The following is a 27,276-nucleotide window of genomic DNA, read 5'->3' on the forward strand; positions in this document are numbered from 1 at the left end:
TAATCTAATGCATAATGGTAAATCTACTACTATTATTTTATTTAAATTTGGATAATCAAGGATAAAATTTGAAATGATTCAAAGGCAGACACCAAAAAAAGCTCGTAGTATATAAAGAAACATGTTTAACGTTTCGCTAATCTCTAAACGAAGACAAGTAAAAAAGCAAAACGCTACCAATAGTCTCTGCAAGAGCAAACACCATCTGACATATGGTGAAACCTCTTGACATCTCGCGAAACCAAAACTCTCCCGACCACCTTCGACATCAGCTTCAACGCGTTGTGGCAATCAATACAAACACGTAGATTCTTCAGCACTCGTACTGGAGAACGCGCAGGAGTATTGAGAAACGACGAGACGAAAGCGAATTTCTCCGTGTGGTTAAAAAGGTTTTCATCTTTGCTCTCCTTGTCCACGTCGTGCAACGCAAGTTTGGACTCAGGCACGTAACCAAGTTCCACCATATGCTCTTTTAAGCTCTTCAACGCCATGTAGTACTCTCTGTTCTCTGGAAAAGATATATCTCCAGCCGCCATAAATTGTTCACCTCCAAACTTTCTCCCTCTCGCCATCCTCTGTAGCTTCTCTTTTGCTATGTCCGATGGTTTGACAGGGACAAGACCCGCCTTTGATTCTTCCTTCAGTCTACTTCCATCGATCTGCTCAACCATGTCTTGACACCGTTCACCGAGCTCTAAATCCCCATGAACACGTGCAAGATCCATCAATGTTTCCCATAACTCAACAGCATTTGGTTCCACCAACTCAACAAATCTCAAGGCTTCATCTAAATAACCAGGCTCAGCCAACATCTTAACGATGCTCACGTAATGTTCCATAGAAGGAACGATCCCGTAGTCTCTGTTCATCGACTCAAAATGCAGTAGCCCTTCGTTAATATCACCGAGAACACCGCACGCAAAGAAGACCTCTTTGAATATCTCTCCGTCGGGTCTGTTCCCTTCTTCTTTAAAACGAGAGAACATATCAACCGCGTCCTCTTCGTGTCCATTCTTAGCTAAACACCTTATGATACCGCACCAAGTCCGCGAGTTCTTCTCAGGGATACTCTCGAAAACGGATAACGCATCTCCCACGGACTCGCAACCAGAGTACATTTCTATCACCGAGTTGTGAGCGCTGATGTCCGAACGAGAAACCGAGGAAGTGATAAACTCGTGAATAACTTTGGCTTCTTGTAAAGCCTGTGCGTCCCCGCATAGCTGCGCTAGCCACAAAAGCCTGGCTAAATCTACCAAATAACCCTCATTTCTCCACGATTTGATGATATCAACTGCTTCTTTCACATTACCTTCTCTGCAAAGCGCATCCAATGAGTCGAGGCCACTATAATCTTGATGAAAATGTGCATTTGCGTGGTTATCAGACTGGACTTGCCGTCCACCATTTTGAGAATCCCAACTCTGGCTCGGTGACTGAACAAAGCCAGCATTCACCTGATTGTCATTACCATACGAGGAACAAGCATAACTACTACTATTTTGCCAATCTCGTTGTCTATGGTCAAAAAGTTCACTGCTTTGATAAAACCCATTCGGATTGTGACCAGAAACAGGGGGAGAATCTGGGTTTAACCTCTGCCCATATGAATCCTGCTGAAACCCACCAAGGGATTGATCTCCATTCACGAAGCCAGTGTGATATGAAGAAGTACCAGTTGGATTAAGGTTTAGGAAACCCAATCTCTCCGCAGCTGTGCTTAGATTTCTCAACAGAGGACCGAGAGGTTTCAGTGAATCAAATGAAAGAGGATAGCGTAGCTTACAGGTTGAGCTGAGAAGCGAGCATCTAGCCGTGTATATCACCAACGGGACAAAACCCATTTACTGTTGAAATGGAAGCCGACCAGGGTTGAGCAGACAAAAAAACCACCTTTTGTATAATCTGTCAAAGAAACAGAGTTTCACAAATTTTTAAAAAAGCTATTTTATTAGTTACGGGCAATAGATTAATTTTTGGTGAAACTCGGGGACAACTGCGTATAGCTTGATGAAATGAAATTACAGTAACGGAAAAAGTAATTTACGACCTAAAAGATGATGATTCGATTAAATTATGATCGGAGGTAAGGTTTTAAGGGTTTTAAGCAGCTACACTTTAAGATGGGTAGTAAAACGGATTAAATCTTCAAATTATTAACAAAATTTAAATAAAGTTTGTAAATATTGAATTAGCTTTTTCATCCCAACATGATAATATTAATCTTCACTACAAACATTCATACAGTTTACTGGGTCAATTACAAACATAACACAATTCTATTATCCAGTGAGTGGAGGGGATTGTGTTTATATAAAATATGAACTTGCAAGTACTTTTACTGCCTCATGTTGATGCTAATATCTCCACTTGGAAGTAACTAAACCATACCAAAAAAAAGAACACACGGCATAATAACAGTGACATCATCACATGAAAGGAAGCAACATTTTAAACAACTAGATTTGCTGGAGATATCTGGAGAGTGAGCTTGGAGAATTTCCACAACGCATATGCGACTAACTGAGTAAGAATGTTAGCACCAGTTCCATGAAAGCAAAGTCATGAGAACAAATCAGAATAAAGAATCTACACATCGTCTAGATGACCATTAACCCTTTTCAAAGCCATTTCACACTTACCTCTCAACAATCCAAAACGCTTATTTCCAAAAAGAATGGACTATGCCTATTGATACTTCGACATGGTAGCATCTACATCATGCAGTTCTAATGAAGCAATCAGAACAGAATAAATACCAAAAAAGAAGGCACCGTAAGATATAATTAGTGAACTAGAAAGGGCTAAGGCTTGACATATTATCAGCAAATTTAATCCAACAGACAGTAAACATATAAGGAAACCTGCTCAAAGCAGCCCTGTGGACAAAGCCAACTCCAGGACACCTGAAATAATCAAGATAGTGACAAAATGAAAAATAGCATAAAAGCCAGTTACTTTTTGAAGAACAGGAATGGTATTGCACCACTCATATGGCCAAAGGGAGAAGTCGTAAACCCCAGCATCAGAGTTAAACCTCTAAAAGCCAAAGGTCTGCCATGCCTCGGACAAGGCGACAATGTTCCTGAAAAACGCAGGGGAAAATCAATAATGTCCAGAGGATGACTAGGAAAAATACGACTGACCCATCTTGCCACAAGTAACAGGATGGAGTCAAGTATATCAACACAAAGTGTGCCACAGAACATAAAATCATACTGTACAAAAATTGAAAGAAAGCACCATATTAACAGCCCTTCAAATATGATATCTCAGAGTATGTATACATTGAATTTTGCTTTAACTTCCTTCAGGAATTACAATAAAAGAACTAAGGAAAATCTGACAAAATAGTAGAAAAGAACACCATAATGAACCTCAGAAATTTTCATTCTAATCAGAGTTTCAGTACATACTTATATATTCTGCTGTGACTATACACTCAATATCAAATCCACTGGGAAAGGAACAATATATGACAGTTGAATGATTCCACGTTGCAGGGAAATATGGCCAGGACAAAAAGATAAAAAGAATTAATTCTGATTGATACTAGCAAAATTGACTGCGGGTACCAGCAGATATCAAATTTTTTACCTCCATCAAATGTTCATCATCTGATATATTAAGAGAAAGACGGAGATCAGTTAATGACGTTTCTTGTTCCCAACTTAAGGGACCAGAAGCGAATAAGTCCCCCAATGTACTGCGGTAAGTATATAGTTCAGACCTACATGACCTTCTCCCTCCATCACCTGCTACCGAACGTTTCCGCCTTGCGTCTTCTCTAAGGCCACAGAAAGATTCAGCCTCGCTGCTACATGAATCTGCCTGTTGACTAGAGCCATCTAGCATCATACAAGGTGGCATGTTACTCTCATCATCACTAGCAGCGCTACAACTACCAACTGAGCATGCATCGCTATCATAACAATCGTCAGCGACTAAGCTTCCTGCACGAACACTCTCGTCAGAACCTTTTGATCTTACCCTGACCAACTGACAGCAACCAGTTTCGCGATTCTTAGAGGAAGTTTCCAGTGATCGTATCTTCTTAGGGTTTCCTGTGCATGATTCAGCACACTCAGGCCAGTTGTTAGGTGACGGCCTCTTTAACATTCTAGCAGAGACAACACTAGGTTCCTGTAGACGTATGTTTTTCACTTGGGGCTGCTTCTTCCGTTGTACGTCTGATACAGTCAGTGCGGATGACTTCACAGAACCTGATATCTGGAAAAAAAAAAAAAAATTACACCACACAGTTAGTTAACGTCTAATGTTCATTAGTAAATTAGTGAAAGATTCATTTCAAAACGATCAACATCGTTAAGAGGCTATGCAAACCGCCACCTCCAACCACACATGCGTAGAGTCAGAGGACCAAGCAGGAAATCTTATTTGAAGACAAGACAAGAGAAAAAAAAGACATTTAGCTTTGCAAATTGATAACATAAAAAACAAGACAAAAAGAAATTACCTTTCCAATCGCAACCCATCTCTCATCTTGCCAAGACTGTCGGACCCTGATGTTAGCTTTGTGAAACGTAAACTCCGACGGAGTCCCGAGCAACCGAACCACATAGTACTTCCCACACAACTCCTGTCGAACCGTGGCAGCTTTCCACGAGAAGCTATCGAGAACTTCCACCAATTCACCAGCCTCCCATCGCTCGACATCGACCTGCGGAGGACACGGCCTGATCACCTTCCTCGGAGCTCTCTCCAAGACAGCCTCCTCGTGGAAAGAGAAGTATCTGACGTTGTAGGTGTGTCCATTACCAGAGATGATCTCAGCACATCGCCACGCACCGTATGGTGCCTCTTTGTTGCTAAACACCTCTACTCTGCTTCCTTTTCTGAATCTCATGATGATCAACTGCAAAAAAGAGATACAATCTTAACAGTTATGATCCTGTAGGAAGCTCAGTAACACAGATTCAAACGAAATATTCTAAATAAAATCAAAATTAAAAAGGTATTAATAAAATCAAAATTAATCAAATTAAAACGAATGATTCACAGGAAATAACACAATCAAAGCAACGAGATCAATCCAAAACAGATCAAAACAACTTTGAAACGATGACAAGGAGCCGTAAAATCAATAAACTAAGCAAATAATCTCGATCCAGTTTTAGAGATCAACACTAACAAATGAAACAAAATCGAAGAAGAGATCATCATCATCATCACCTTCTGGAATGTCTGGAGGAAGACTTTGATGGCCGGAAATTTTTCGAATTTTTTTATCTCTTTCAATTTTCTCAGATATTATTGTGATTGGAAGAGAAATTGGGGATTAGGGTTTCGGGTAATGTGAAAATATGGAAAGCTAATTGGGCGTTACGTAATTTATATTTTTTTTTTGTTTTTTTTTTAATTTAATGACGTGGGAATTAAGTTAAAAATCTTTAAACCAGAAATAGGAGAAACAACCCATACATTTACATTAATGACGGTTTGATTAGTGAAATTAAATTACGTTTCACTCGCCCGTGCACACGCGCGTTTAATTGACAGATCGTGAACTTAATGCATACCGTCCATGCTTTCGCTTTCTAATAGGGGTGTACTTAATTTTACAAATATTGGAATCCATACAATAAGGCTGGGGTACGACTGCTATCTGGACGGGACTTGAGGGGGAAGTATGCGCCTTGGCGTTGAGTTGGTATGATCCAAGTTCTGAATGTCAATCAAGTGGTGATCTCCAGCAAGGTCTTAGATTGTAATTCCTTTGTAAAGTCTCTGTTTTTTCAGTTGTGGTCAATGCCCGTGTAGTTAGTGGTGTAAGGAATGATTCATTTTCACCATTTTGGTAAAATGAATTTGTTTCCATGGTGGTCAAAGTGATAGGTAGTTAGATGAGGCAATGTAGGATCCAAATAAGTGATCCTAGATGATGCTATATCTACTTCCATAGATCACATTGTGGTTAAAGTCTCTGTTGAGGCATTGTGGTCACAATTGTTTGTATCAAAACATTTGGCTAATGAAAAGTTGAAGTTGAGTTGAAAAAAAAAAAAAAAAAAAACTAACTATACAGCTTGTTTTCGCTTTGCACATTGATATGTATCGTACACTCAAGTCTTATCTCCTTTCGCTTACGCAATATATTTGTTTCAACTTCATTATACTCGTGATATATTCGAACAAGTTAACCACTGTCATAAAACTATTTATTTCATAAATATTTTTTTGTTAAAAGTATCCAAAGTAAAATATCTAGAAACTGATTTAGTTTTGCACGATAAATAAATAAAAAACGTATGATAAATCGAAAGCATATTGACGTTTCAAACTCGTCTCCTTACTTTACCTGACCACAACCACTTGACCACCTTAATATAAACAAAATTCATGATCATATGGAAATTATAAATCAATACATAAAATTCACATTTGGTCAAAGCAAAATTTAGGTGGCAAAACGTATATGCTCTGTAATTAGTAAAGCATTTATATTCTATTTTTTTAAAAAAATCGATTATTTTCATCATATGATTTTACGCAATAAAAATTAGACCAAATCCAAAATTGTTACAACGAGTTATTAGCGAGAAGTCAGAGGGCAAATCTTTCCACAAAGAAAAATGGATTACAATAATCCCTGATATAGTGATATGTGGTACACATTTGACCATTGACTATGTTATAGGGAGCACTGCCTCGGCACGGATCGGATATTCGGGTTTTTGAAGGTATTTGTGATTTGCTTCGAATGTTACGGATATCTGATTTTTCGATTTGCTTTGCTTCGGAAAAATACGGATATTCGGAAAAACGGATATCCGGAAAATAAATAGATATTTGCGGATATTCGCGGATACTTACGGATCTCTCATTTGTTTTGATTAATACAAATAATCTTAAAAATTTGATACAAATTTGTTTTGTAAAATATATTTTTTGCATGATATAAAAGATAAAAATTAAAAAAAGCAATGAATCTTCATATTTTGTAAATTTTTAAACTTAGTTAAAATTATAATAACACAAAACTTTAAAAAAAATTATAATTATCGTAAATATTTTCTCTTCCTTTTATGTAATACTTTTATATAAGTAATAATATGAATAGAATCTATCAAATAATATATTAGAATAATAATTATATAATTTTATACATTTAAAACTTTAAATATAATCAAAATATACATGTATTTATATATTGACGGATCGGATCGGATATTCGCTTCCCAAAATTTTAATATTTGTGATTTGCTTCGATTTTGACGGATATTGAATTTTAGTATTTGCTTTGCTTCGAAAGCTTACGGATATTCGGAATTTTCGAATCGAATAGCAACGGATAACGAATCGAATCAAATTTAACGGATAAAATGCCAGCCCTAGGGAGCAGACATTCACAGGCCGTCGAACTTGCCTAGGAGAGTCCGTTACAATCACTAACGTCCGCAGATCTACCTGCAACATGTCTACTTTATAGAAGTCACCAACTATGCTGCGCAGTTAGCCAGTTAGATCCAATCCACAACGGCTTTCTATATATACCAAACTCGATTACGTGATCATTAATATCGCAACACTATGTACAGCCAATGATTCTGATACACTTGCTTTCTAGTTATTTTACTCGATACACTTGAATCTTCACTTCAAAGTCGAAAGGATTATCACATTTTAAGTTTTTTCACTTCTTCTCAGCATTGAATCACCCTAAAGAATCACACAGCTAACACTCTGACATAAACATGTCAACAACTTATTTTCCTGGATAGTAAGTTAGTAACTTGGAGACGAGGTGCGGAGTTAATAGTCGTTAGCTGTATGTGGTTTAGTTTGAAGTTTCAACCACCACCCGAGTCCTGCTACAGAAAATATGATTTAGTATTTAAACACTCTTAGAAAGTTATTTTGGCATATAGCAATAAATAATAAAACAGAAGTCTTGTATTATTATAACTGACCGTAGATCATAATGGAATGAATAAGTCTTCTGTACATGTAAAATTCTTTAATCGGTGATCATAAGTCACAATTTTTTTTGATGACCCAAAAATATCCCAATACTAATTTTTTTTGTTGGTAATTCACAATGAGAATTAGATGCATATATTACTATACCATTCAACCGTGATTAATAAATCATATTTGTCATGAATTAAATAAAACATTGATGAGAAGGATTTTGCTAGAGTCAAAGTCATTTAACTATGAAAAATAGTACAAGTACTATTAGAAGGGAAACTGTAAAGAGGGTTCTGAAGTGGGGGTAAAGTTAACGTGTTTGCGAATATCAGAAGAACGAGGTTATCGACGACGTAAACATTCTCCTCTGCCACCCTCTTTTTAAGTTGCTTAAGAATAATTTCAAAGTTAATTAAGAAAAAAATATTTTTTTATTCACAAATATATGAACTAAACAATGATAAACGTAAAGAGACGTGAATAAGAAGAGTCCAACACACATCAAACTCATACCTTAAAGCTATCATATTCTGTTATGGCTTCATTAGCTTAAGAAACAACAATCGTACCGGTCTAAATCTGAAGACCATGTTAAACCGGTTTAGCATGATACATGTATACTCTCATTCAGTGTCTTCCTACAACTAACGTTTATAAAATTTTGATTTTCAACTTCAACCTTCATTAAACAACTCTGAAAATGCAACCTCCTCCTCCATATTCATCTCCAATCCAAGTGTTTCCACAATTCTACAAATCTCATCAGATTTCGAATGAGACTTATCACCTGAAGAGAAGTCCTGCGTCGTCAAAGAACCGTCACTGTCAATAAAATCAACCCAACTGGTTCCTCTTTCTTTCCTCACCTCCTTCTTCCTCATCTTTCTCCTAACCTCCGCAGCCTTTTCCCACTGTCCTGTCTCTGCAAAGATGTTATACATCTGAACATAAGAACCAGACAACTCCGGTTCCATCTCCATAACAAGCTCAGCCACCTTTTCTCCCATTTTAGAGTCCCCGTGCAGCCTACAAGACCCCAGCATGCTCTGCAACATCGACACTCCTGGTCCTCCAGGAACACCACTCATAAGCTCCTCTGCTTCTTTTAACCTCCCAGCTCGGCCAAGCATGTCGACCATACACGAGTAGTGCTCATGAGACGGCTCAAGGTAGTAGTCTTTGGTCATCGAGCTGAAAATCTCGTAGCCTTTGTCTACCATACCTTTTCTGTTACAAGCTGTCAACACAGACAGAAACGTGATCAGGTCTGGTGCTATGTTCTCGTTAACCATCTCTTGAAACGAGTTCATCACGGATTCAAAATCTCCGTGGCTTGAATAGGCCGAGATTATCGATGTCCAAACAAACTGGTTCTTTTCAGACATCTCGTGAAAGACTTTCTCCGATTCATCGATGCTCCCACGCTTGGCGTACATATCAAGAAGCGCGCTGGAAACAACGGGACAGCTGTTTAAACCCAACTTCAGTATATGAGCATGGCAACGCTGACCATGCCTCAGAGATATATTCTCTGCAGAAGCTATTGCGTTTAGCACGCTTCCGAAAGTGTACTCATTCGGCGTTGCTTCCGCCGCTGATGATAAGAACGTCTTGAGAGCTTCGAGTGAGAATCCGTTTTGAGCGTATCCAGAGATCATAGCGTTCCAGGAAATAATCTCCCGGATGTTTATCTCATCGAACGCCTTCTTGGCATCTTCCAGAGCCTCGAACTTGGCGTACATTGTGATGAAACTGTTGCCAAGCTTCGAAGCAAAACCATTCTTGATGCACATCCCGTGAATCTTAAGCCCTTCTTTGATTTGTTCATTGCACTTAACAGCGTCGATCAATCCAACAAATGTGACCTCGTTTGGGTACACTCCATCTAACCTCATCTTACGAAAGATGGACACGGCATCATCTTTATTCGCGGAAATAATCGTTGTCCAAGAGATAACATTCCTCTCGCTCATCTGGTCAAACACTGATTCCATATCTTCTCCAACCCCACACTTCCAGTAACTCGACATCAACATATTACCAACAGAAACAAGCGTTGCGTAGCCTCTTTTTAAGCACAAACCATGGATTTGCCTGGCAAGCTTCAGGTCATTTTCGTGACAACAAGTGGTAATCACGCTAGTAAAAGACACGTGATCAAGCTCCACACCTTCTCTCATCATCTCCCTAAACACAAGCACTGCCTCAAACCCGAGATTCCCTGCTTGAGAAAGTCCTGACAATAAAGCGTTCCATGTAATCATATCCTTAACAACCTTCTCATCGAAAACTCTCCTAGCATCTCTGAAACTTCCACCACGCGAGTACATTGTTATAAACGAGTTCCCAACGACAACATCACTCTCAAGTCCCGTTTTCACCACAACAGAATGCAACTGCAATCCTAAACTAAACCCTTCAAACCCCACACAGAAGGAAAGAGCGGTTGAATAAGTAAACGCGTCGAAAACTACTCCTTCTGATCTCATCCTAACAACAAAGTTAAGAGCAACTTGATTGTCGTCAAACCCAGAGAGCATAGTGTTCCAAGAAACAACATCAGGGTCAACCAGACTCTCAAATATGCACAAAGCATTGTCAAACCGACCGGCCTTTCGGTACATACTCATTACAGCGTTCGAAACGCATACAAAGGAAGTGAAACCAGAGGTTATCGAAAACCCGTGGACTTGGCAACCAAGTTTCGTGTCTCCACGACATGCTTTAAGAGCTAGACAAAAAGTGACCTCGTTTATATTACTACGACCAGAAAGCCCCAGCTGGAGATTCTTAGTGAAGATCGCAAGAGCTTGCGAAGGAGAGCTTCTCCGCAAGGCTTCACTGATTGTATGGTTAATGTAGGTTGTTGCGTTTCTTTGGGAACTTCCATCGAACAGCTTGTGTGCACTAATCAAAGGATAGCGAAATCTCTGGAAAGGTAAAGACTTTGAGGGGTTACAGTGTAGGTAACTCAAAAGGGTCATGAGAAGCGGATTCAAGTTTTACATACGAGTGAACAACTATCGGAGAAGAAAGTGAGGCTCTTTGCTGCTGTGGGGGGAACGACGGAGCAAAATAGAGTTTTGAGGGTAAAGTTGTAAATTACGAGCGAGTTTGAGGGCAATTCGGACAAGCTGGTGTTTGTTCTTTTTAAGAGTGTCCGCTAGGTTTTTTTTCTTCCTCTAGCTCTCTCAGTCATTTTGTACCTTTGTGGCTCTGCGTGTTCTCAGGTAAAACCCTAGCGATTATTTTGTTCTCTTCTCTTCGTATGTCGCCGATTTGCACAATTCTTCATTGATACGGTCGATTTTTAGTGTATTTGTTGGCACGAAAACTCTTGTGGGAATCTCTTTGTCTGGTAACGTGAAGTTCGTGTTAGTCTTGAGTAGTTGTGAGCGTGGTTTTTCTATAGAAATTGTAGTTTTGGATGGGTTGCTTGACGATTTTATCCTCCCTGCTCAGCTGTTTATTTGATCATGTACACTGTTCAGCTCATGGGAATCTCTCATATAAGCAACGTCATTGTCATTAGTTGATGGGGTCTATTAGTTTTCTGATTTTCAGGTCACTTTCACTGACTGTAGAGTTGATTTGCTGGTTTGTGGCTAGTGTTAAGTATGTTGTAATGTGGGGTTTTAGTTTTCAGTTTATTATCTATCATCTGTAGCTTCGAAGAAAGGGAATACAATTCGCCAATTTATCTTTTCTTCTTTGGGTTTGCTGTTGTGGTGGTACTCTTCATGACTACTTTGATATTCAAGTCTCTCTTTTGTGTTCTCTGGTTTTTACAGGTCTCGACTTTGGATAGCTTGAGCTATTACCTAGGACATGGCGAAAAAGAAGAATCCGCAGGTTTTTATGGATGTATGCATTGATGGAGATCCAGCTGAGACTATGGTTTTTGAGGTACCGTGGTGTCTGGTTCTCTTACTTGTATTTTTCTTGACAAAGCTTAAGTGTTGAACATGTGAACTTTGTTTCTTTAGCTTTTCCCTGAAGTCGCTCCCAAGACGTCAGAGAATTTCCGTGCACTATGCACAGGTTTGTTTCCTGTTTGCTTAGCCTGTTACTTCCTTGCTGTATACAAATTTAGTTGTTGGCTTTCCTTCTACTCTTAACATTTATTTCCCCTTTTAAAATCTATTATTATACAGGGGAGAAAGGCATCGGACCCAGAAGTGGAAAACGTTTACATTACAAAGGATCCTTTTTCCACAGTATACTAAAAGGTTCCTCAGCACAGGTTTCTTTCTTCATCTTTCAACTAATAAATTTATCCATACGTTGTTGCAGTCTTATACAGATGTTTGGATGTTCGCCTTTTAGTTCGTTGCTGTTCTATATGCTGTAGGAATACAGATGTGATCGCCACACCTGCTTTTCATGTGATGTAGTTTTAAGGTTGAACTACTAGTTGTTCATGCTGAAACTTAGGTCTTGTCATGCAAAGAATACACTTTATGTACGAACAAGTTCATGGTTGCTGCTGGTCTAACAACCTCTGTTGACTTTTTTTTTTTTCAGGCTGGCGACTTTGTGAATCGAGATGGTATGTACATTTATAATTAAGTTTGGCTTCTGACCTACATTCATCAATTAGAGCTAGCAGTTACTTTTGTGTAATCAAAATTTATCTGATAATAACTTAAAAAAGTGTGATAGCCTACTGGGTGGAACTGCATTCATTAGATTTCTGGAGGTTCTTGGATGCACAAGATAGCGTAGGTTATGCAGTCAACATAAAAAAAAAAATTCTTATCCTCTTAACAACTCTATATATTTCATCCACTTTCCAGGTACTGGTGGGGAAAGCATATATGCTGGAAAATTTCCAGGTCGGTTTGCCATTGCGTTTTTTTAAAAAAAAAATCAGCTATCTCATTTCGTTTACCGCAACACCATATGAGTAGCTGGAAGTCAATTGTGTTTGTGATACTGATATTTCTTTTCTTCGTCGCTCTTGCTTAAAATTGTATGAACAAGATAAGTTCATTTTGAAGGCATTGCTTTTGTCGTATTGTTAAGATGATATGTGTTTCTGATGTTACCAGATGAGTCACCAAAACTAAGGCATGATGAGCCTGGTCTTTTATCCATGGCAGTTGCTGAACGTGACAAGTTGGGATCACACTTTCATATTACCTTCAGACCAAATCACCATCTTGACAGGTCTTGTGTTACTTTGCTTTTTTTTTCTAATATCTAATCCATCATTTTAAGTAATTGTGGATTTTTCCTTTGGCGTTACGTTATTTCTGACTGATATTTTTCTATCAGGAAGAATGTTGTTTTTGGAAAGCTTATTCAAGGAAAAGAGGTACTAAAGAAAATTGAACGCGTGGGAGACGAAGAAGGTAAACCTACCGTCACGGTGAAAATAATCCGTTGTGGAGAGTATTCTGGAGGTACAAATATTCTACTATTTGGTTATTACTGCTGCATATGGTGTGACTTCGTGAGTTTGCAGTCATAACCAATCCTCACCATTGCATGATTTGTCAATCCAGACAAGAAGAAGCATACGATTGATGATGGAAAAAGGAGTAGGCACAAGAGATCTTCAAGAGAGAGAAGAAAGAAGAGGCGGAGACACTCATCATCTGAGTCCGAAAGCTCTTCAGATTCCGAGACGGATTCCTCAGAATCTGATAGCGAGTCAGATTCAGATTCGTCTTCTGACGTTAGTTCCTCGAGCCAGGAGAGGCGGAAGAAGAGAAAAAGAAGTTCAAAGAAAGATAAGCACAGGCGGTCTAAACGAAGAGATAAGCGCCATGAGAAAAAGCGGAAGATACGTGATAAGAGATCGAAACGCAAATCAAGAAGGTTTGCGAGTCTTGTACACTTCACTTGTTTAGAGCTATAGGTGAATGCTGGTTACTGATTAGGAGAATTTTGGTTATTTAATTGGTCTGCACAATGACCGGTTTTAACTAGTGGTGTATGGTGTATAGTGAGAGTCATGTTAGCTTATGTTTCGTAGGTAATAGTAATGTGTAGACAACGGTCATTTGCTTGAGTAGGTCTTTTCTGTTTTGAGGAGCATGCGCCGGAGCAACTAGTACTAAGTCTTAACTGGTTGTGTATCAGTTATTCACTTTGTTCTCCAACCTTTCAGGTCCCCAGACAATCTTATAGGGGAAGAAGGCAACAGCGAAAGTGATGCTAATGCTGATATTGAGGGGAAAACGAGGAAACCCAGAGTCTCGATTAGAAAAGGTAATCTCTATGCCTGCTTTAAGCATTGTGTTGATCATTTTCTTCCTAACTTATATTAGGCTATTTTAATAAATGTTTGCTTATACACTGTTGTTGACTGCAATTTACAACCAGGTAACTCTCCACTAGACTTTGGAAAAGAAGCTGAATCACTTCACCAGGACAAAAAGGAGGGGCCGGATTTACTTGATAAGGATGATGACGCATCAGACCACATTTCTGATAGGCAACATGATTTTGTTGATGATCATCCTAGCAAATCTAGGTGGAGTTTCCGATCTCTTTTAACAACACCTCAGCTAAAGAGTTATCTTTATTCTTCTTCTCCCATATGGAATCTTATTAAAAAAAACGTTTGATGTTCAGGAGCTGGAGCTTGAGTCCTAAGAGGAAAACAAGTAAGAGCACAAGTATTAGTCCCAGGAGGAGTCTGAGTAAGAGTCCGAGCTTAAGTCCTAGACGGAATGTGAAGAACTTGACAAACAGAAGAAGCAAAAGCCCAGAGAGTGAGGCGTTAGGCAGGCTTATGAGGAGCCGTAGCAAAAGCGTTAGCAGAAGTCCAGTACGGACGAAAGGCGGAAGAGATATTAATAGAAGTCTTTCTAGGAGTATAAGCAGAAGTCCACTGAGGAGCCCTGTAAGGGATATTAGCAGAAGTCCTTCGAGGAGTATAAGCAGAAGTCCATCGAGAAGCCCTGTAAGGGATACTAGCAGAAGTCCAGTGAGAGGTAGGAGTGCTAGAAGCCCAAGCAGGAGCCCTGTAAAATCATCAGCATCTCGAGGAAGCCTTGGGAGGGGTCCACTTAGAAGAGCAAGAAGATCACCTAGCAGAAGTCCAGTTCGGTCTTCTAGAAGAAGCCTGAGCCGGAGTCCCTCTATATCACCTAGGAGATCATTGAGCAGGAGCCCAGTCCGATCACATAGGAAGAGTGTGAGCAGGAGTCCTGTTAGATCACCTAGGAGATCAGTGAGCAAGAGTCCAGTCCGATCAACTAGGAAGAGTGTGAGCAGGAGTCCGATTCGATCGTCCAGGAGAAGTATCAGCAGGAGTCCTGTTAGAGGAGGAAGAAGAAGAATCAGTAGAAGTCCAATTCATGCGAGGAGAAGAAGTCCTTTTGGCCGTAGAAGAAGTTTGTCAAGAAGTGCATCTCCTGATGGACGCATAAGAAGAGGAAGAGGATTTAGTCAGAGATACTCTTACGCTCGTAGATACAGAGCCTCTCCAACTCCTGATCGTTCTCCTTATCGCTTGAGTGATAGGAGTGACCGTGACAGGTGTGAATCACTCGCTCACCCCCTTTTTCTGTTTACATTCTCCCACTACTCTCATGCTGCTGACCCCTTTTTTGATTAACTTATTCATCTGTAGATTTCGAAGTCACAGAAGGTACTCTCCAAGACGGTTTAGAAGTCCATTAAGAGCAAGAACACCTCCAAGGTACACTTATTTATCCTCTTTAGTACATTCGTTTCTATAAGTGAGTTTGGTGGCTCCAAAATTTAATTGGTTGTTGGTTTAACAATTCGAAAGTAATCTCAGGTTAAGAAGAAGAAGCCGATCTGTATCGCCTAGTCCACGTCATCGCCGGCGTTACAGCCGCAGCCCTATCCGTAGCCGTTCACCGTATAGGAAGAGAAGGTCACCATCCCCTGCTAGCCGTAGCCCTATCCGGAGCCGTTCACCATATAGGAAGAGAAGATCACCGTCCCCTGCTAGCCGCAGCCCAAGTCCGTCAGGGTCAAGATCAAGATCATATTCAAAGTCTCCCATTGGGGCGGCAGGGAAAGCAAGATCAGTGTCAAGATCACCATCTAAATCGAGTTCTTCATCCTCAGGTGATAGCTCAGGTGGGCAGAAGCCATTAGTAGCCTATGATTAGCGACCCACGTGTCCTTTTGTTCTATTACTCAAGAGAGTGAAGAGACTAAGCACTAAGCAGTTCTACTAAACCGTCTGCATTGTCTTTGTCTTGTAGCCGTGTCTTCCAAAACTCGACTCTCCAGCCTTTGTTATAAGTTTACGTTGATGTTTGCCGACATTCTTTTAATTTTTTTTTTGGTTTTTCGATCGTAACTTTTAAACTTAACAATTTGAACCTTAATTACACAATATAAGTGGTATTTGAGTCCACCGACAGATGATGGCAAGTAAGAGAAAACAGGCTGTTACCAGTGATGGCTTCTCTATTTATTTATTTAAATAAGGAAATCAACAATGACATACAATTTGTTTTTGTCCTGTCTTTTTCTTACAATACTATAGCTGGCGCGTTTAGCGAGGAAGCCAACGGCTCAGCTTTTTTAAAAACACCTAGATAATAACCAAAGCCGATACACGAGCCGAGCCGAAGAATAGGAGATGAAGAGGCTACCGTCACCACTTCCGGTGAAATAATATCCACTCCACTTGTCACATTATAAAAAAAGAAAGATAAAAAAAGAAACAAACAAACACAACACAGACAGAGCGATTAAATAGGCAAAAGCAGATTTGTTAAAACTCAAATCAGACAAAAGAGATAGAGAGAGAGAGTGTCAGTGTGAACATCTTCCGAGAGGGTTTTCGAGAGATGCCGTATTGAATCGGCCTAAGAATTTTGTTATCTCTCTGATCTGTGTTTGTCGGTGGGCTCGTTGACTTCACTCATCACCAATGGAGGCCAGTTCCGGCTTGGTTGCTGGATCTTACCGGAGAAACGAGCTCGTTCGTATCCGTCACGAATCTGACGGCGGGGTTCGTTTCCATTTTTTGCTTACTCCCTCTAGATCTCATCTTTGATTTCTCCGTTTTTTTTTTCTTCTTCTAAATCACATCAAAATGTTGGATCATGGAAACTGAGATTCAGATCTCCTCACTGAGATTTCGCTTTCTGTTAGTGTTTTGTAGTTGGTTAGTCTATCTGAAGTTTCTAAAAATAGTAACTTTTCTGCTTCAAGACTTCAATTGCTGTCTTAAGTGATCATTGTCAGATCTATGAATTTTTAAAAACGCATCTTTTCTTAATTACGTTTACTGTCGGTGGAGTTTGATTCTTGATCTAACGATCTAACTGTTCAGCTTCTTTTAATAAATCATTGCCTCTCAAAGTTCAGTACTTTACTTACTGAGATTTTGATCAGTTAGATCTATTAGATCCGCATTGATTTTGTAGACGGTTCTTGTTAATTGTTTGTAAGTATCTTATATTCCATAAACTAACAATGGTACAACGTTGCAGTCAAAACCTTTGAAGAATATGGATCGTGAGATATGTCAGATCTGTGGTGACCACGCTGGTCTCACTGAAACTGGAGATCTCTTTGTTGCTTGCAATGAATGTGCCTTCCCTGTGTGTCGTCCTTGCTATGAGTACGAGAGGAAAGATGGAACTCAGTGCTGCCCTCACTGCAAGACTAGATACAGACGCCTCAGGGGTTAGTTGTTTTTTTTTTCTTTTCCTTTTTCTTTCTTTTTGTATTTTAGTCTTTGTTAAATCTTTTGTTTGAAATGTTGCAGGGAGTCCTCGTGTTGAAGGAGATGAGGATGAGGATGATGTTGATGATATTGAGAATGAGTTCAGTTACGCCCAGGGAGCTAACAAACCCAGACGCCGTGAAGAGTTTTCTTCCTCCTCTAGACATGAATCTCAGCCAATTCCTCTTCTCACCCATGGCCATACGGTATATGGACCTACATTTTCTTTTTAAGACTCTTAAGAGTGTTTTGTATTGCTTAATAATTCTATAGATCAGAAATAACCATTAGTTGTGTCTGTTTTCAGTAGACGCTTGACCTTTCTTTTATATACACACAGGTTTCTGGGGAAATTCGCACGCCTGATACACAATCTGTGCGAACTACATCAGGTCCTTTGGGGCCTGGTGACAGGAACGCCATTTCATCTCCATACATTGACCCACGCCAACCTGGTATTCATATATTTATGCTTTGTGCACCCAGCCAGGCCTTTTCTTAGATGTGATTCATATTCATTTTGTTTTTTCTTCTTCTTCTTCTATGCAGTCCCTGTAAGGATCGTGGACCCGTCAAAAGACTTGAACTCTTATGGGCTTGGAAATGTTGACTGGAAAGAAAGGGTTGAAGGCTGGAAGCTGAAACAGGAGAAGAATATGTTGCAGATGACTGGTAAATATCATGAAGGGAAAGGAGGAGAAATTGAAGGGACTGGTTCCAACGGCGAAGAACTCCAAATGTAAGTTGTAGTACTATATAGTAGATCCAGTGTCTTTCTTGCTTCATTTTTGCAATGTGCATGTGGAGTTACAACATTCCAACTCATATTCAAATTTCAGTGTGTGTTTATTTTTGCTTCCGTCCACTTAATTATGGATCTTGTGCTTACAGGGCTGATGATACGCGACTTCCTATGAGCCGTATTGTGCCTATCCCGCCTTCTCATCTGACACCTTACCGGGTTGTGATTATTCTCCGGCTTATCATCTTGGGATTCTTCTTGCAATACCGTACAACTCACCCTGTGAAAGATGCATATCCGTTGTGGTTGACCTCAGTTATTTGTGAGATCTGGTTTGCATTTTCCTGGCTTCTTGATCAGTTTCCCAAATGGTACCCCATTAACAGAGAGACTTATCTTGACCGTCTCGCTATAAGGTTGGTCTCTAGGTCTATGCATCCCTACTCTTATCTTATATTATGTGTCCTAATTTGATACCTTCTTACACAGTTTTGATTGTTTAATGGTTTGGTTATGGTTTTCCTTGTAGATATGATCGAGATGGTGAACCATCACAGCTTACACCTGTTGATGTGTTTGTTAGTACGGTGGACCCGCTGAAAGAGCCTCCTCTTGTAACGGCAAACACAGTTCTCTCAATTCTTGCCGTGGACTACCCGGTAGATAAAGTAGCCTGTTATGTTTCAGATGATGGTGCAGCGATGCTTACGTTCGAATCTCTTTCTGAAACTGCTGAGTTCGCAAAGAAATGGGTGCCTTTTTGCAAGAAATTCAGCATTGAACCCAGGGCCCCTGAATTCTATTTTCAGCAGAAGATAGATTACTTGAAGGACAAGATCCAGCCTTCTTTTGTTAAAGAGCGACGAGCTATGAAGGTCACTTGAATAATCCCATCTGCTTCTCACCCATTATAGAGACACTAGAGATTGACTAAAAGTATTTCCTTGGCTTGTAATGACAGAGAGAGTATGAAGAGTTTAAGGTGAGGATCAATGCACTTGTTGCTAAAGCACAGAAAGTCCCTGAAGAAGGCTGGACGATGCAGGATGGTACTCCCTGGCCTGGTAACAACACTAGAGATCATCCTGGAATGATCCAGGTACGGAGAGGGCAATCCCTTAATAATTATTACTGCGAGAGTGAAAGGCAACAATCTCAGGACATTTTGTTTATGCTGCATCGTTTTTGTTCCAATTTTCAGGTGTTCTTAGGCCACAGTGGAGGTCTGGATACCGATGGAAATGAACTGCCTAGACTCATCTATGTTTCTCGTGAAAAGCGGCCTGGATTCCAACATCACAAGAAGGCTGGAGCTATGAATGCCTTGGTTTGTTAAACTTTCGAGATCCTACTGCTTCCTCTATTTTTCTCTCTTGTTCAGTGCCTCTGATTTAGCTTTTCTTTACTTCGACAGATCCGTGTTTCTGCTGTTCTTACCAATGGAGCATATCTTTTGAACGTGGATTGTGATCATTACTTCAACAACAGCAAGGCTATCAAAGAAGCTATGTGTTTCTTGATGGACCCTGCTTATGGAAAGAAGTGCTGCTATGTCCAGTTCCCACAGCGTTTCGATGGTATTGACTTGCACGATCGATATGCCAACAGGAATATTGTCTTCTTCGATGTGAGCTTCGCTCTCCCCCCCCCCCGTTCACAGTCTGTTGTTGGATTTACTCGTTTCTGGCAGTGGCCTGACTTAGATGTTTGTTACCTTCTGCAGATTAACTTGAAGGGGTTGGATGGTATCCAAGGTCCAGTATATGTGGGTACTGGATGTTGTTTCAATAGGCAAGCTCTATATGGATATGATCCTGTTTTGACAGAGGAAGATTTACAACCAAATATCATTGTCAAGAGCTGCTGCGGCTCAAGGAAGAAAGGAAAGAACAGCAAGAAGTATAGCTATGATCAAAAAAGGAGAGGCATCAGCAGAAGTAACTCCAATGCTCCACTTTTCAACATGGATGACATCGATGAGGGTTTCGAAGGTTTGATTGAGCTTATACTGAAGCAATTTTAAGTGTTCATGTGATGATGATAGCAACTTACAAGTCTTGTTTATGCAGGATATGACGATGATAGGTCTATTCTAATGTCCCAGAAGAGTGTAGAGAAGCGTTTTGGTCAGTCGCCAGTATTTATTGCGGCCACCTTCATGGAACAAGGTGGCATTCCACCAACAACCAATCCAGCTACTCTTCTCAAGGAGGCTATTCATGTTATAAGCTGTGGTTACGAGGACAAGAGTGAATGGGGAAAAGAGGTAAGTTTACTAAATGCAGTCACGTATACTCTTCTTCTGTTCTCTTTCTCATCTCTCTAATTACATCTTATGTGCCATTTTTTTGCTAGATTGGTTGGATCTACGGTTCAGTGACAGAAGATATTCTTACTGGGTTCAAGATGCATGCCCGTGGTTGGATGTCTATCTACTGCAATCCTCCACGACCTGCGTTCAAGGGATCTGCACCAATCAATCTTTCTGATCGTTTGAACCAAGTTCTTCGATGGGCATTGGGATCTATCGAGATTCTTTTGAGCAGACATTGCCCTATCTGGTATGGCTATACAGGAAGGTTGAGACTTTTGGAGAGGCTCGCTTACATCAACACCATTGTCTACCCTATTACAGCTCTCCCTCTCATCGCCTATTGTATCCTTCCAGCTTTTTGCCTCATCACCGACAAGTTCATCATACCTGAGGTTCGTAAAACAAACCACACTCTTGTATATCATTTTTGAATTGTTATCTTCATCATCTGGTTTATTAAAAGCTATAACAACATTGTTGCAGATAAGCAACTACGCGAGTATTTGGTTCATTCTACTCTTTATCTCAATTGCTGTGACTGGAATCCTGGAGCTGAGATGGAGTGGCGTGAGCATTGAGGACTGGTGGAGGAACGAGCAGTTCTGGGTCATCGGTGGCACATCTGCCCATCTTTTTGCTGTCTTCCAAGGTCTACTCAAGGTACTAGCCGGTATCGACACTAACTTCACTGTCACATCCAAAGCCTCGGACGAAGATGGGGATTTCGCAGAGCTTTACATCTTCAAATGGACAGCTCTTCTCATTCCACCAACCACTGTCCTAGTTGTAAACCTCATAGGCATTGTGGCTGGTGTCTCTTATGCTGTGAACAGCGGGTACCAGTCATGGGGTCCGCTCTTTGGGAAGCTTTTCTTCGCCTTATGGGTCATTGCCCATCTCTACCCTTTCTTGAAAGGTCTACTGGGAAGACAGAACAGAACGCCAACCATCGTCATTGTCTGGTCTGTTCTTCTCGCCTCCATCTTTTCGTTGCTTTGGGTCAGGATCAATCCATTCGTCTCTGTCACTCCACAGGCCAACCCCAATGCCGTCCCAGGAGGTGTCTTTTAGACCCCTATTTATATTACATTTTGTGTGCATATTATGGTGAACCAGGCGGTTATGGTGGTGACTCAGTGTCAAATGATTAGTTTTGAAACTGTTGGTGGCTGTGTCACTGTTGTGATGATCTTATTTATTTCGGTATGTTGTAGTTTTTTTCCAGTGGAGATGATGATGTGGAAACCAAATGATACATAATATAATTGTTATTCATCTTGTTATATGTATTTTTATTGCTTCACCCCTGTTTACAGTCACACTCTCACAATGCTAAAGCTTTGTTGTTCTTTACAACAATACAAAAATATTATGTAAACTCATATAAAACTTATTAGAATCAAAAACAGATCAGTCTAGAATCCAACAACACAATGTAAAAATGAAAATCTTTCGTAATCCCCCTCAACATCAATTGTGTAAATTTAGAACTATGAATCCTACTATACGCACTGTGTTGCTCTGATAAAACCCAAAAAAATCGCCATGAGAGACCATGCAATTCCAAAACTCAGGCTTCTTGGTTGTTGTTCTCGACCAGTATCTTCTTGCAAGCTTCATAGCACATGAAAGAGATTCCAGCAGCAGGAACCAACTTCAAGCAACTAGGTCCAAGACCTTTGTACCAACCGAGAATACCTTCGTGCTCAAGTATGCTCACCAGAGCATCCAACATGTTCTTGTACACAACTCTCCCGCTAACAGCTCCCACCTGCATATGCTTCCGGGCCACCTCCAGAGGGAAAGTAGCGGTGCTCGATAGCGCACCCGCTAAAGAACCTATCAGAAGAGTCTCAATGTTCCCGATCTTCTCTTGCTTTGAAAAACTCCTGTATGCTTTCCTTAGGGAGTCGTATGCAAAGTAGTTGGTGGCTGCATATGGAACAACTCCAATAAGACTAGGAGCAAGACCCCTGTAGAGTTCTGTGGGTCCTTCCTCGCGTATGATTTTCACAAATGCATCGAATATCCCCTTGTAAACACCTCTCTGCAATTAGTTTGAAAAGACGGATTAAAGCGCAGTAACTAAACCATGAACCAGTCTAAGACCTCAAATCATTCAAGCTAAATTATGGAACAATAATTAGTTAAAATTTTGTTTAAAACCGAAAGTAGCCAAAACCTGAATGGTAAGACGAGTCTTGACTAGTTCGAGAGGGTAAGTCAAGAGGGTTTGGCTAACTCCAGCACAAGCACCAGCGAGTAATGAAGCTGGGATTGGGATTTTTGATTGCTCTCCATGTTCTGGTGACAATTTCTTGTTCACTGTCTCGAATACAAAAAGCTGCACACACCAAAAATAATTGAAAAGCATAAATACTTAACATATTTACTGAAAAGGATTAACACAAAGAGTATCCTTTTGGCAGAAGACAGTGTCAACTAACACAAGACTAATCACAGCTAAAAGTCAACAGAGATATTATTATTAGTACACAGAGAAGAATGGTCAAGCATTGACCATTCCAATTCAAAGACAATAATACTACTTGGTGTGATTTCATTGTGGTATGTATACCTCGACGGCACGAGCAGGAGCGACACGAATGACATTGACCAAGTTACCCCTGAAGAGACCAGTCCAACCTTCATGTTTCATGATATCACCAAACACTTCAGTGGACGAGTTGCCGCCACTTCCCACCATCAGATGCGTCCTGATGGTCTCCAAGGGAGCAACCACGGTTCTCGAGACGGCTCCAGCCACGGCTCCGCTTATTAGCCGGCGCAAGGAAGGATTGCCGACCTTTATCTTCAGCTTCAGCCCACCACCACCACCATTCTTCTTCTTCTTCTTCGTCTTCTCGCCATTAACTACTACTTCTTCCCACTCTTCCACTTTCCCATTGAGCTGTGCGGATAAGGTGTGGGAAGGATCCGGAGAAGAGAGAGATCCGGAACCGAACCCGGATCCCAATGGATTGGTTTGGTTGACGCTGGCGAAGAGGGCACCAATTGAGTGGTGGAGGTGGTGGTGGTGGTTAACGCCGGTTAAGCTCCAGTCACATCCCAAATCGGAAACGGAGAAAAGACCGTTCCTTGAATCGTCAAACAGCTGGATTCCGGTTTTCCCCATAGCTCTCAGACAGTAAGAAGCTTCTGGCTGTCTGAAAGTGAGGAACTTTAACACAGAGAAAAAGAAAAAAAAGAAAGGAACGAACTTTCCGAAGATGGGGTGTGACGAGAAACGTGTGAAGAAAACAAGAGAGAGAGAGTATGTTCTGTCTCTCTCACAGTCAAAAGGGTCGTCGTCTCTTTAGTTAAGCTTAGGGTTTTAAGCAGTCCGTTTTTTTTTTGCCCTATTTGGGGTTGGTAGGTGGGTGGAGTCAGTGGGTTTGGGTGGGACGTAGACGGCGTTTAGTTCTTTTTTTTGTTTTTTTTTTCTTGCTCATAGTTTTTTGTTCTTCTTTTTAATAACATTTTTTCCTAAATCTATATATTATTATTATTTTTATGTGATAATATTTATTTTGTAATATTATAACCCCACGAAATAATTGCCGACGTTAAAATGTAGAGCCGTGGAAGAAGTGTTATCGTTTTTTGTGGAATATGAACACTCCACAAACTGAATTTGAAAGAAAATAATTTGTTGTATGTATGATAAAAGGAGAGAATAGAAATAAATGTTCAACTAAATCATATGTTTAATACTCTCTCAAAATAAGAGCCCATAGACACATTTCAATCAACCTACAGCAAAAGTTGGGTGGAAACACTTAGATCCGCAATTACAGGTTGCTTATTTGATTGATATGCTTTGTTTCTTACACTTAACCCAAAAGCCTTCGCGTACTTGTGTAGTTCCTACGTATTATACAATGCTTAGTTAGTTGTGCTCAATGGAGGCGTATACACTCAAATAAAAGAGCATGTGATTGTTGTCTCCAACGAACCTAACAACAGGACGCTTTATTAAAGCACCATTTGTGTTACTTTACTTTTGTTTTTCAGTCATCATGTGAAGTATCAGAGAAATTAACTCAATTTAATTCATCCATGATGTCTCTTCCCCATTTTAAACTCCTCTAGTTGCCAGACCGAACCGTTCTACTAGCCACTCCATCGGACACCTAGTCTTAGTACAAAATTGGGTTTGGGTTTAGGCCCACTTCAGTTCTTATTTCGATCAACGCTCGCTGTTTAAACATTCGACCAAGTAAATTCAAAATAATTGTTTCAGAAGACAGCATACATACATCGAGATTATTACATGATGAAAGGATAAGTGTAACCCCCGTGTTGTCGTAGATCTACGGGTTGATGTGGTTCAATAAGAACGACTTCGTGGATTCAAGTTACATATTTTAAGTTTCTCGTCTCATATTTTAAGTAGAGCTGTATGATAACTTTAAACACGTTTTCTGACACAAGCGAGTCAGTTTTCATGTTCGACACACCACCAAACGAATTTATCTTGACAATAAACAAAGAACCGAACAGCTGTTATAAAGTAAACTACTTAAAACAACTGTTACCGACACAAGACTCATAAAGAAGAAATAACAAAGATCCAATAGAAAAACAAAGGTTCGTGTGGTAATACTGTAAAAGCATCACTAAGACATTGTACCATCAAATAGTAATTAGACCCATAACTTAGCAACTAAAGAAAAAACTCAAAGAACAGAGAATGACACGAATCATACCTAAGACAAAGATGATGAAGCAAAAGTAGTGAGAACCCGAAAAGATGCGCAAAAACCCTGCTGAAAAACTCACCTCCAAAGCTAACCAAAATCATCCTAACAAACCACCCTTTCAGCTCTTATTCCTCTCAAACTTTTCACACATCAATCAGATCCACAAAACCTTTTTCCTTCATACACGATCAGTCTTCAGCTTCATCACGCTTTCCAGCACCTTCACTACTCTCCCTCACTTCCAAAAGCTTCCCAGCAGCTTCCTCATCTTGCTGAACCTTCTTCTGAGCCTCCTTAGCCTTCAACGCCTGCAACTTGCAGTGATTGTAATACGCAACCCCCAAAAACGCAACCCCGTACCCAAACAGATTCAACGGCGTAACCGTATCCTTAATCACAGACCACGAGAAAGCAATCAAGAGCCAATCCTTCACCACACCAGCCACATTCATCGTCAACGCAGACGTCTTCCCCACCAATAAGAAAACAGCTAGGTTCAAAGCGAACGCACACACAGAGTTAGTCCCAAACACCACGAAATCGAAGTGAAAGCTCGACGTCTCCCTAAGAATAGGCAGCTCGACGAAGATCCACGGGAAAAACAAGAACCCTAAACAGCAAGGCGCCACGTAATACAAGGAAGTAATCGGATTAAGATTGATTCCTTTGGAGGTGAGCAAGATCTGAATCAAAACAAGCCTCGTCGCCTCGAAGGCGACAGCCCCGAGCTGGAGCATTACACCCCAGGTGTCGAACTTGGCTTCACCGTAGGCGGCGATGGCGACGCCGAAGGAGATGGAGAGCATGTTGGTCATGGTCTCGGATCTGAAGGACTCCTTCTTGAGGAGGACGCCGATGGAGTAGACGGCGACGGGCATGAGGGCCTTGAGCATCTGGATGAAGGAGACGGAGAGGTAGATGTAGGCGGAGTTCGATAACCAGAGGGAGAGGGAGTAGAGGGCCCCGATCGGGACGACGGATCTGAGGTAGGTGTCGCGGGACATGGAGACAGGCTCGACGACTTTGAAGACCTTGATGAGGAGGACGGCGAGGGAGGAGCAGAAGGCCATGTGGATCATGGTGAGGGTGATGGGGAAAGGCCAGTTGTACATCTTCTTGTCGAGGATGTACTTGTTGTACACGATCACCGTGAAGCTCAGGAAGATCCAGATCGCCACGTAGGTGTACGAGAGGATGATCTTCTTGATCACTCCATCGCTTAGGGCGCCGCCTTTTCCCATTTTGGTGGTGGATTCGACGGAGGGGGAGGTGGTGCGTAGGATAGTGTGGAGGGTGCAGGATAAATAAAAGGATGCAGTGGAGAGGAGACTTTTTGGTGGTGCTAATGTAGAGAGAGGGTTGGCATGACTGGGCTACGCTACGTGAGGGGTTTTTAATGTAACTTTTTAGTTGACTAATGGGCTTAGATCTGGGGCCCATTACAAATTCTCCCTCGCTATTATTTTTGATTTTTCAAATGTACTAAAATGTGTTTGTTGTTCACTTTTTTAATTAATTTTGAATTTGTGTCTACATATTGTTTGCTTATTTTCAAAACTTATTTAAATAATTGAAGTATTATTTTAATTCTTTTTTTGGTCAACTAAGTGTTATTTTAATTACATATAACATTTTATGTGGATGTGATGTGGGATATTTTAATGGGCTTATTGCAAAAGTGACTCAAAACTTGAATTCAAACAGAAAACTAACCTTTTCTTTTGACTCATTTTTTTTTTGAGTTTTTAACCCCACATCTGCATTTTATCTACGAAAATGCCATTAACCCTTTTTTTTTTTTTTTTTCGAAAATGGCTTCTTTACTGTCTCAACCTCATTTTCTTCAAGTATTTACAATATTGCCACTGCCATGAATAGTGGGAACAACCTTGTACGAACTGTTTGGAGCTTT

General features: G+C 40.5%; 6 protein-coding genes across 22 annotated transcripts; 2 read left to right on the plus strand and 4 right to left on the minus strand.

Annotated features, from left to right (window-relative positions):
- Positions 1 to 83: 83 nt before the first annotated feature.
- LOC108834390 (pentatricopeptide repeat-containing protein At4g32450, mitochondrial) lies at positions 84 to 5,314 on the minus strand. Of its 15 annotated transcripts, none has more exons than XR_008942774.1 (7): positions 5,197 to 5,314; positions 4,481 to 4,879; positions 3,601 to 4,233; positions 2,990 to 3,088; positions 2,868 to 2,909; positions 2,646 to 2,717; positions 2,177 to 2,526 (listed from the first exon to the last, which is right to left on the minus strand). XR_008942774.1 is itself a non-coding variant. In XM_018607723.2 (5 exons), exons 2-4 carry the CDS (start codon positions 4,868 to 4,870, stop codon positions 3,035 to 3,037), a joined length of 1,077 nt encoding a protein of 358 aa, XP_018463225.1. In that variant the 5' UTR covers positions 4,871 to 4,879; positions 5,197 to 5,314; the 3' UTR covers positions 2,177 to 2,909; positions 2,990 to 3,034. The 15 variants fall into 15 exon arrangements, 5 of the variants coding, with proteins under 5 accessions (XP_056859593.1, XP_018463225.1, XP_018463227.1 ...); XR_008942773.1 differs by having other exon boundaries at positions 2,646 to 2,732; XR_008942772.1 differs by having other exon boundaries at positions 2,177 to 2,717.
- A 3,118-nt stretch (positions 5,315 to 8,432) lies between these two features.
- Positions 8,433 to 11,042, minus strand: LOC108839781 (pentatricopeptide repeat-containing protein At4g32430, mitochondrial). Of its 2 annotated transcripts, XM_018612556.2 has the most exons (2): positions 10,562 to 10,656; positions 8,433 to 10,425 (listed from the first exon to the last, which is right to left on the minus strand). In XM_018612556.2, the coding sequence occupies exons 1-2, from the start codon at positions 10,654 to 10,656 to the stop codon at positions 8,610 to 8,612; spliced, it is 1,911 nt and encodes a 636-aa protein (XP_018468058.2). In that variant the 3' UTR covers positions 8,433 to 8,609. The 2 variants fall into 2 exon arrangements, with proteins under 2 accessions (XP_018468058.2, XP_018468057.2); XM_018612555.2 differs by having other exon boundaries at positions 8,433 to 11,042.
- An 83-nt stretch (positions 11,043 to 11,125) lies between these two features.
- LOC108839780 (peptidyl-prolyl cis-trans isomerase CYP95) lies at positions 11,126 to 16,190 on the plus strand. Of its 2 annotated transcripts, none has more exons than XM_018612553.2 (14): positions 11,126 to 11,165; positions 11,727 to 11,841; positions 11,922 to 11,976; positions 12,090 to 12,178; positions 12,460 to 12,484; positions 12,732 to 12,770; positions 12,987 to 13,104; positions 13,213 to 13,340; positions 13,443 to 13,758; positions 14,051 to 14,151; positions 14,266 to 14,416; positions 14,518 to 15,426; positions 15,521 to 15,589; positions 15,683 to 16,190. In XM_018612553.2, exons 2-14 carry the CDS (start codon positions 11,764 to 11,766, stop codon positions 16,029 to 16,031), a joined length of 2,427 nt encoding a protein of 808 aa, XP_018468055.1. In that variant the 5' UTR covers positions 11,126 to 11,165; positions 11,727 to 11,763; the 3' UTR covers positions 16,032 to 16,190. The 2 variants fall into 2 exon arrangements, with proteins under 2 accessions (XP_018468055.1, XP_018468056.1); XM_018612554.2 differs by having other exon boundaries at positions 15,692 to 16,190.
- A 435-nt stretch (positions 16,191 to 16,625) lies between these two features.
- LOC130508244 (cellulose synthase A catalytic subunit 1 [UDP-forming]) lies at positions 16,626 to 21,944 on the plus strand. The gene is made up of 14 exons (XM_057003618.1): positions 16,626 to 16,885; positions 17,370 to 17,565; positions 17,648 to 17,811; positions 17,946 to 18,060; positions 18,155 to 18,344; positions 18,497 to 18,763; positions 18,877 to 19,222; positions 19,309 to 19,446; positions 19,549 to 19,674; positions 19,762 to 19,974; positions 20,071 to 20,338; positions 20,417 to 20,613; positions 20,703 to 21,053; positions 21,145 to 21,944. Exons 1-14 carry the CDS (start codon positions 16,805 to 16,807, stop codon positions 21,730 to 21,732), a joined length of 3,240 nt encoding a protein of 1,079 aa, XP_056859598.1. The 5' UTR covers positions 16,626 to 16,804; the 3' UTR covers positions 21,733 to 21,944.
- A 74-nt stretch (positions 21,945 to 22,018) lies between these two features.
- LOC130508245 (adenine nucleotide transporter BT1, chloroplastic/mitochondrial-like) lies at positions 22,019 to 23,991 on the minus strand. Its single transcript, XM_057003619.1, has 3 exons — positions 23,240 to 23,991; positions 22,844 to 23,005; positions 22,019 to 22,708 (listed from the first exon to the last, which is right to left on the minus strand). The coding sequence occupies exons 1-3, from the start codon at positions 23,795 to 23,797 to the stop codon at positions 22,232 to 22,234; spliced, it is 1,197 nt and encodes a 398-aa protein (XP_056859599.1). The 5' UTR covers positions 23,798 to 23,991; the 3' UTR covers positions 22,019 to 22,231.
- A 1,154-nt stretch (positions 23,992 to 25,145) lies between these two features.
- On the minus strand, positions 25,146 to 26,738 carry LOC108839778 (probable sugar phosphate/phosphate translocator At4g32390). The gene has a single exon (XM_018612552.2). The coding sequence runs from the start codon at positions 26,603 to 26,605 to the stop codon at positions 25,553 to 25,555; it is 1,053 nt and encodes a 350-aa protein (XP_018468054.1). The 5' UTR covers positions 26,606 to 26,738; the 3' UTR covers positions 25,146 to 25,552.
- Positions 26,739 to 27,276: the final 538 nt, after the last annotated feature.

The sequence above is a fragment of the Raphanus sativus genome, chromosome 2 (genome assembly GCF_000801105.2).
Source record: "Raphanus sativus cultivar WK10039 chromosome 2, ASM80110v3, whole genome shotgun sequence".
Lineage (NCBI taxonomy): Eukaryota > Viridiplantae > Streptophyta > Magnoliopsida > Brassicales > Brassicaceae > Raphanus > Raphanus sativus.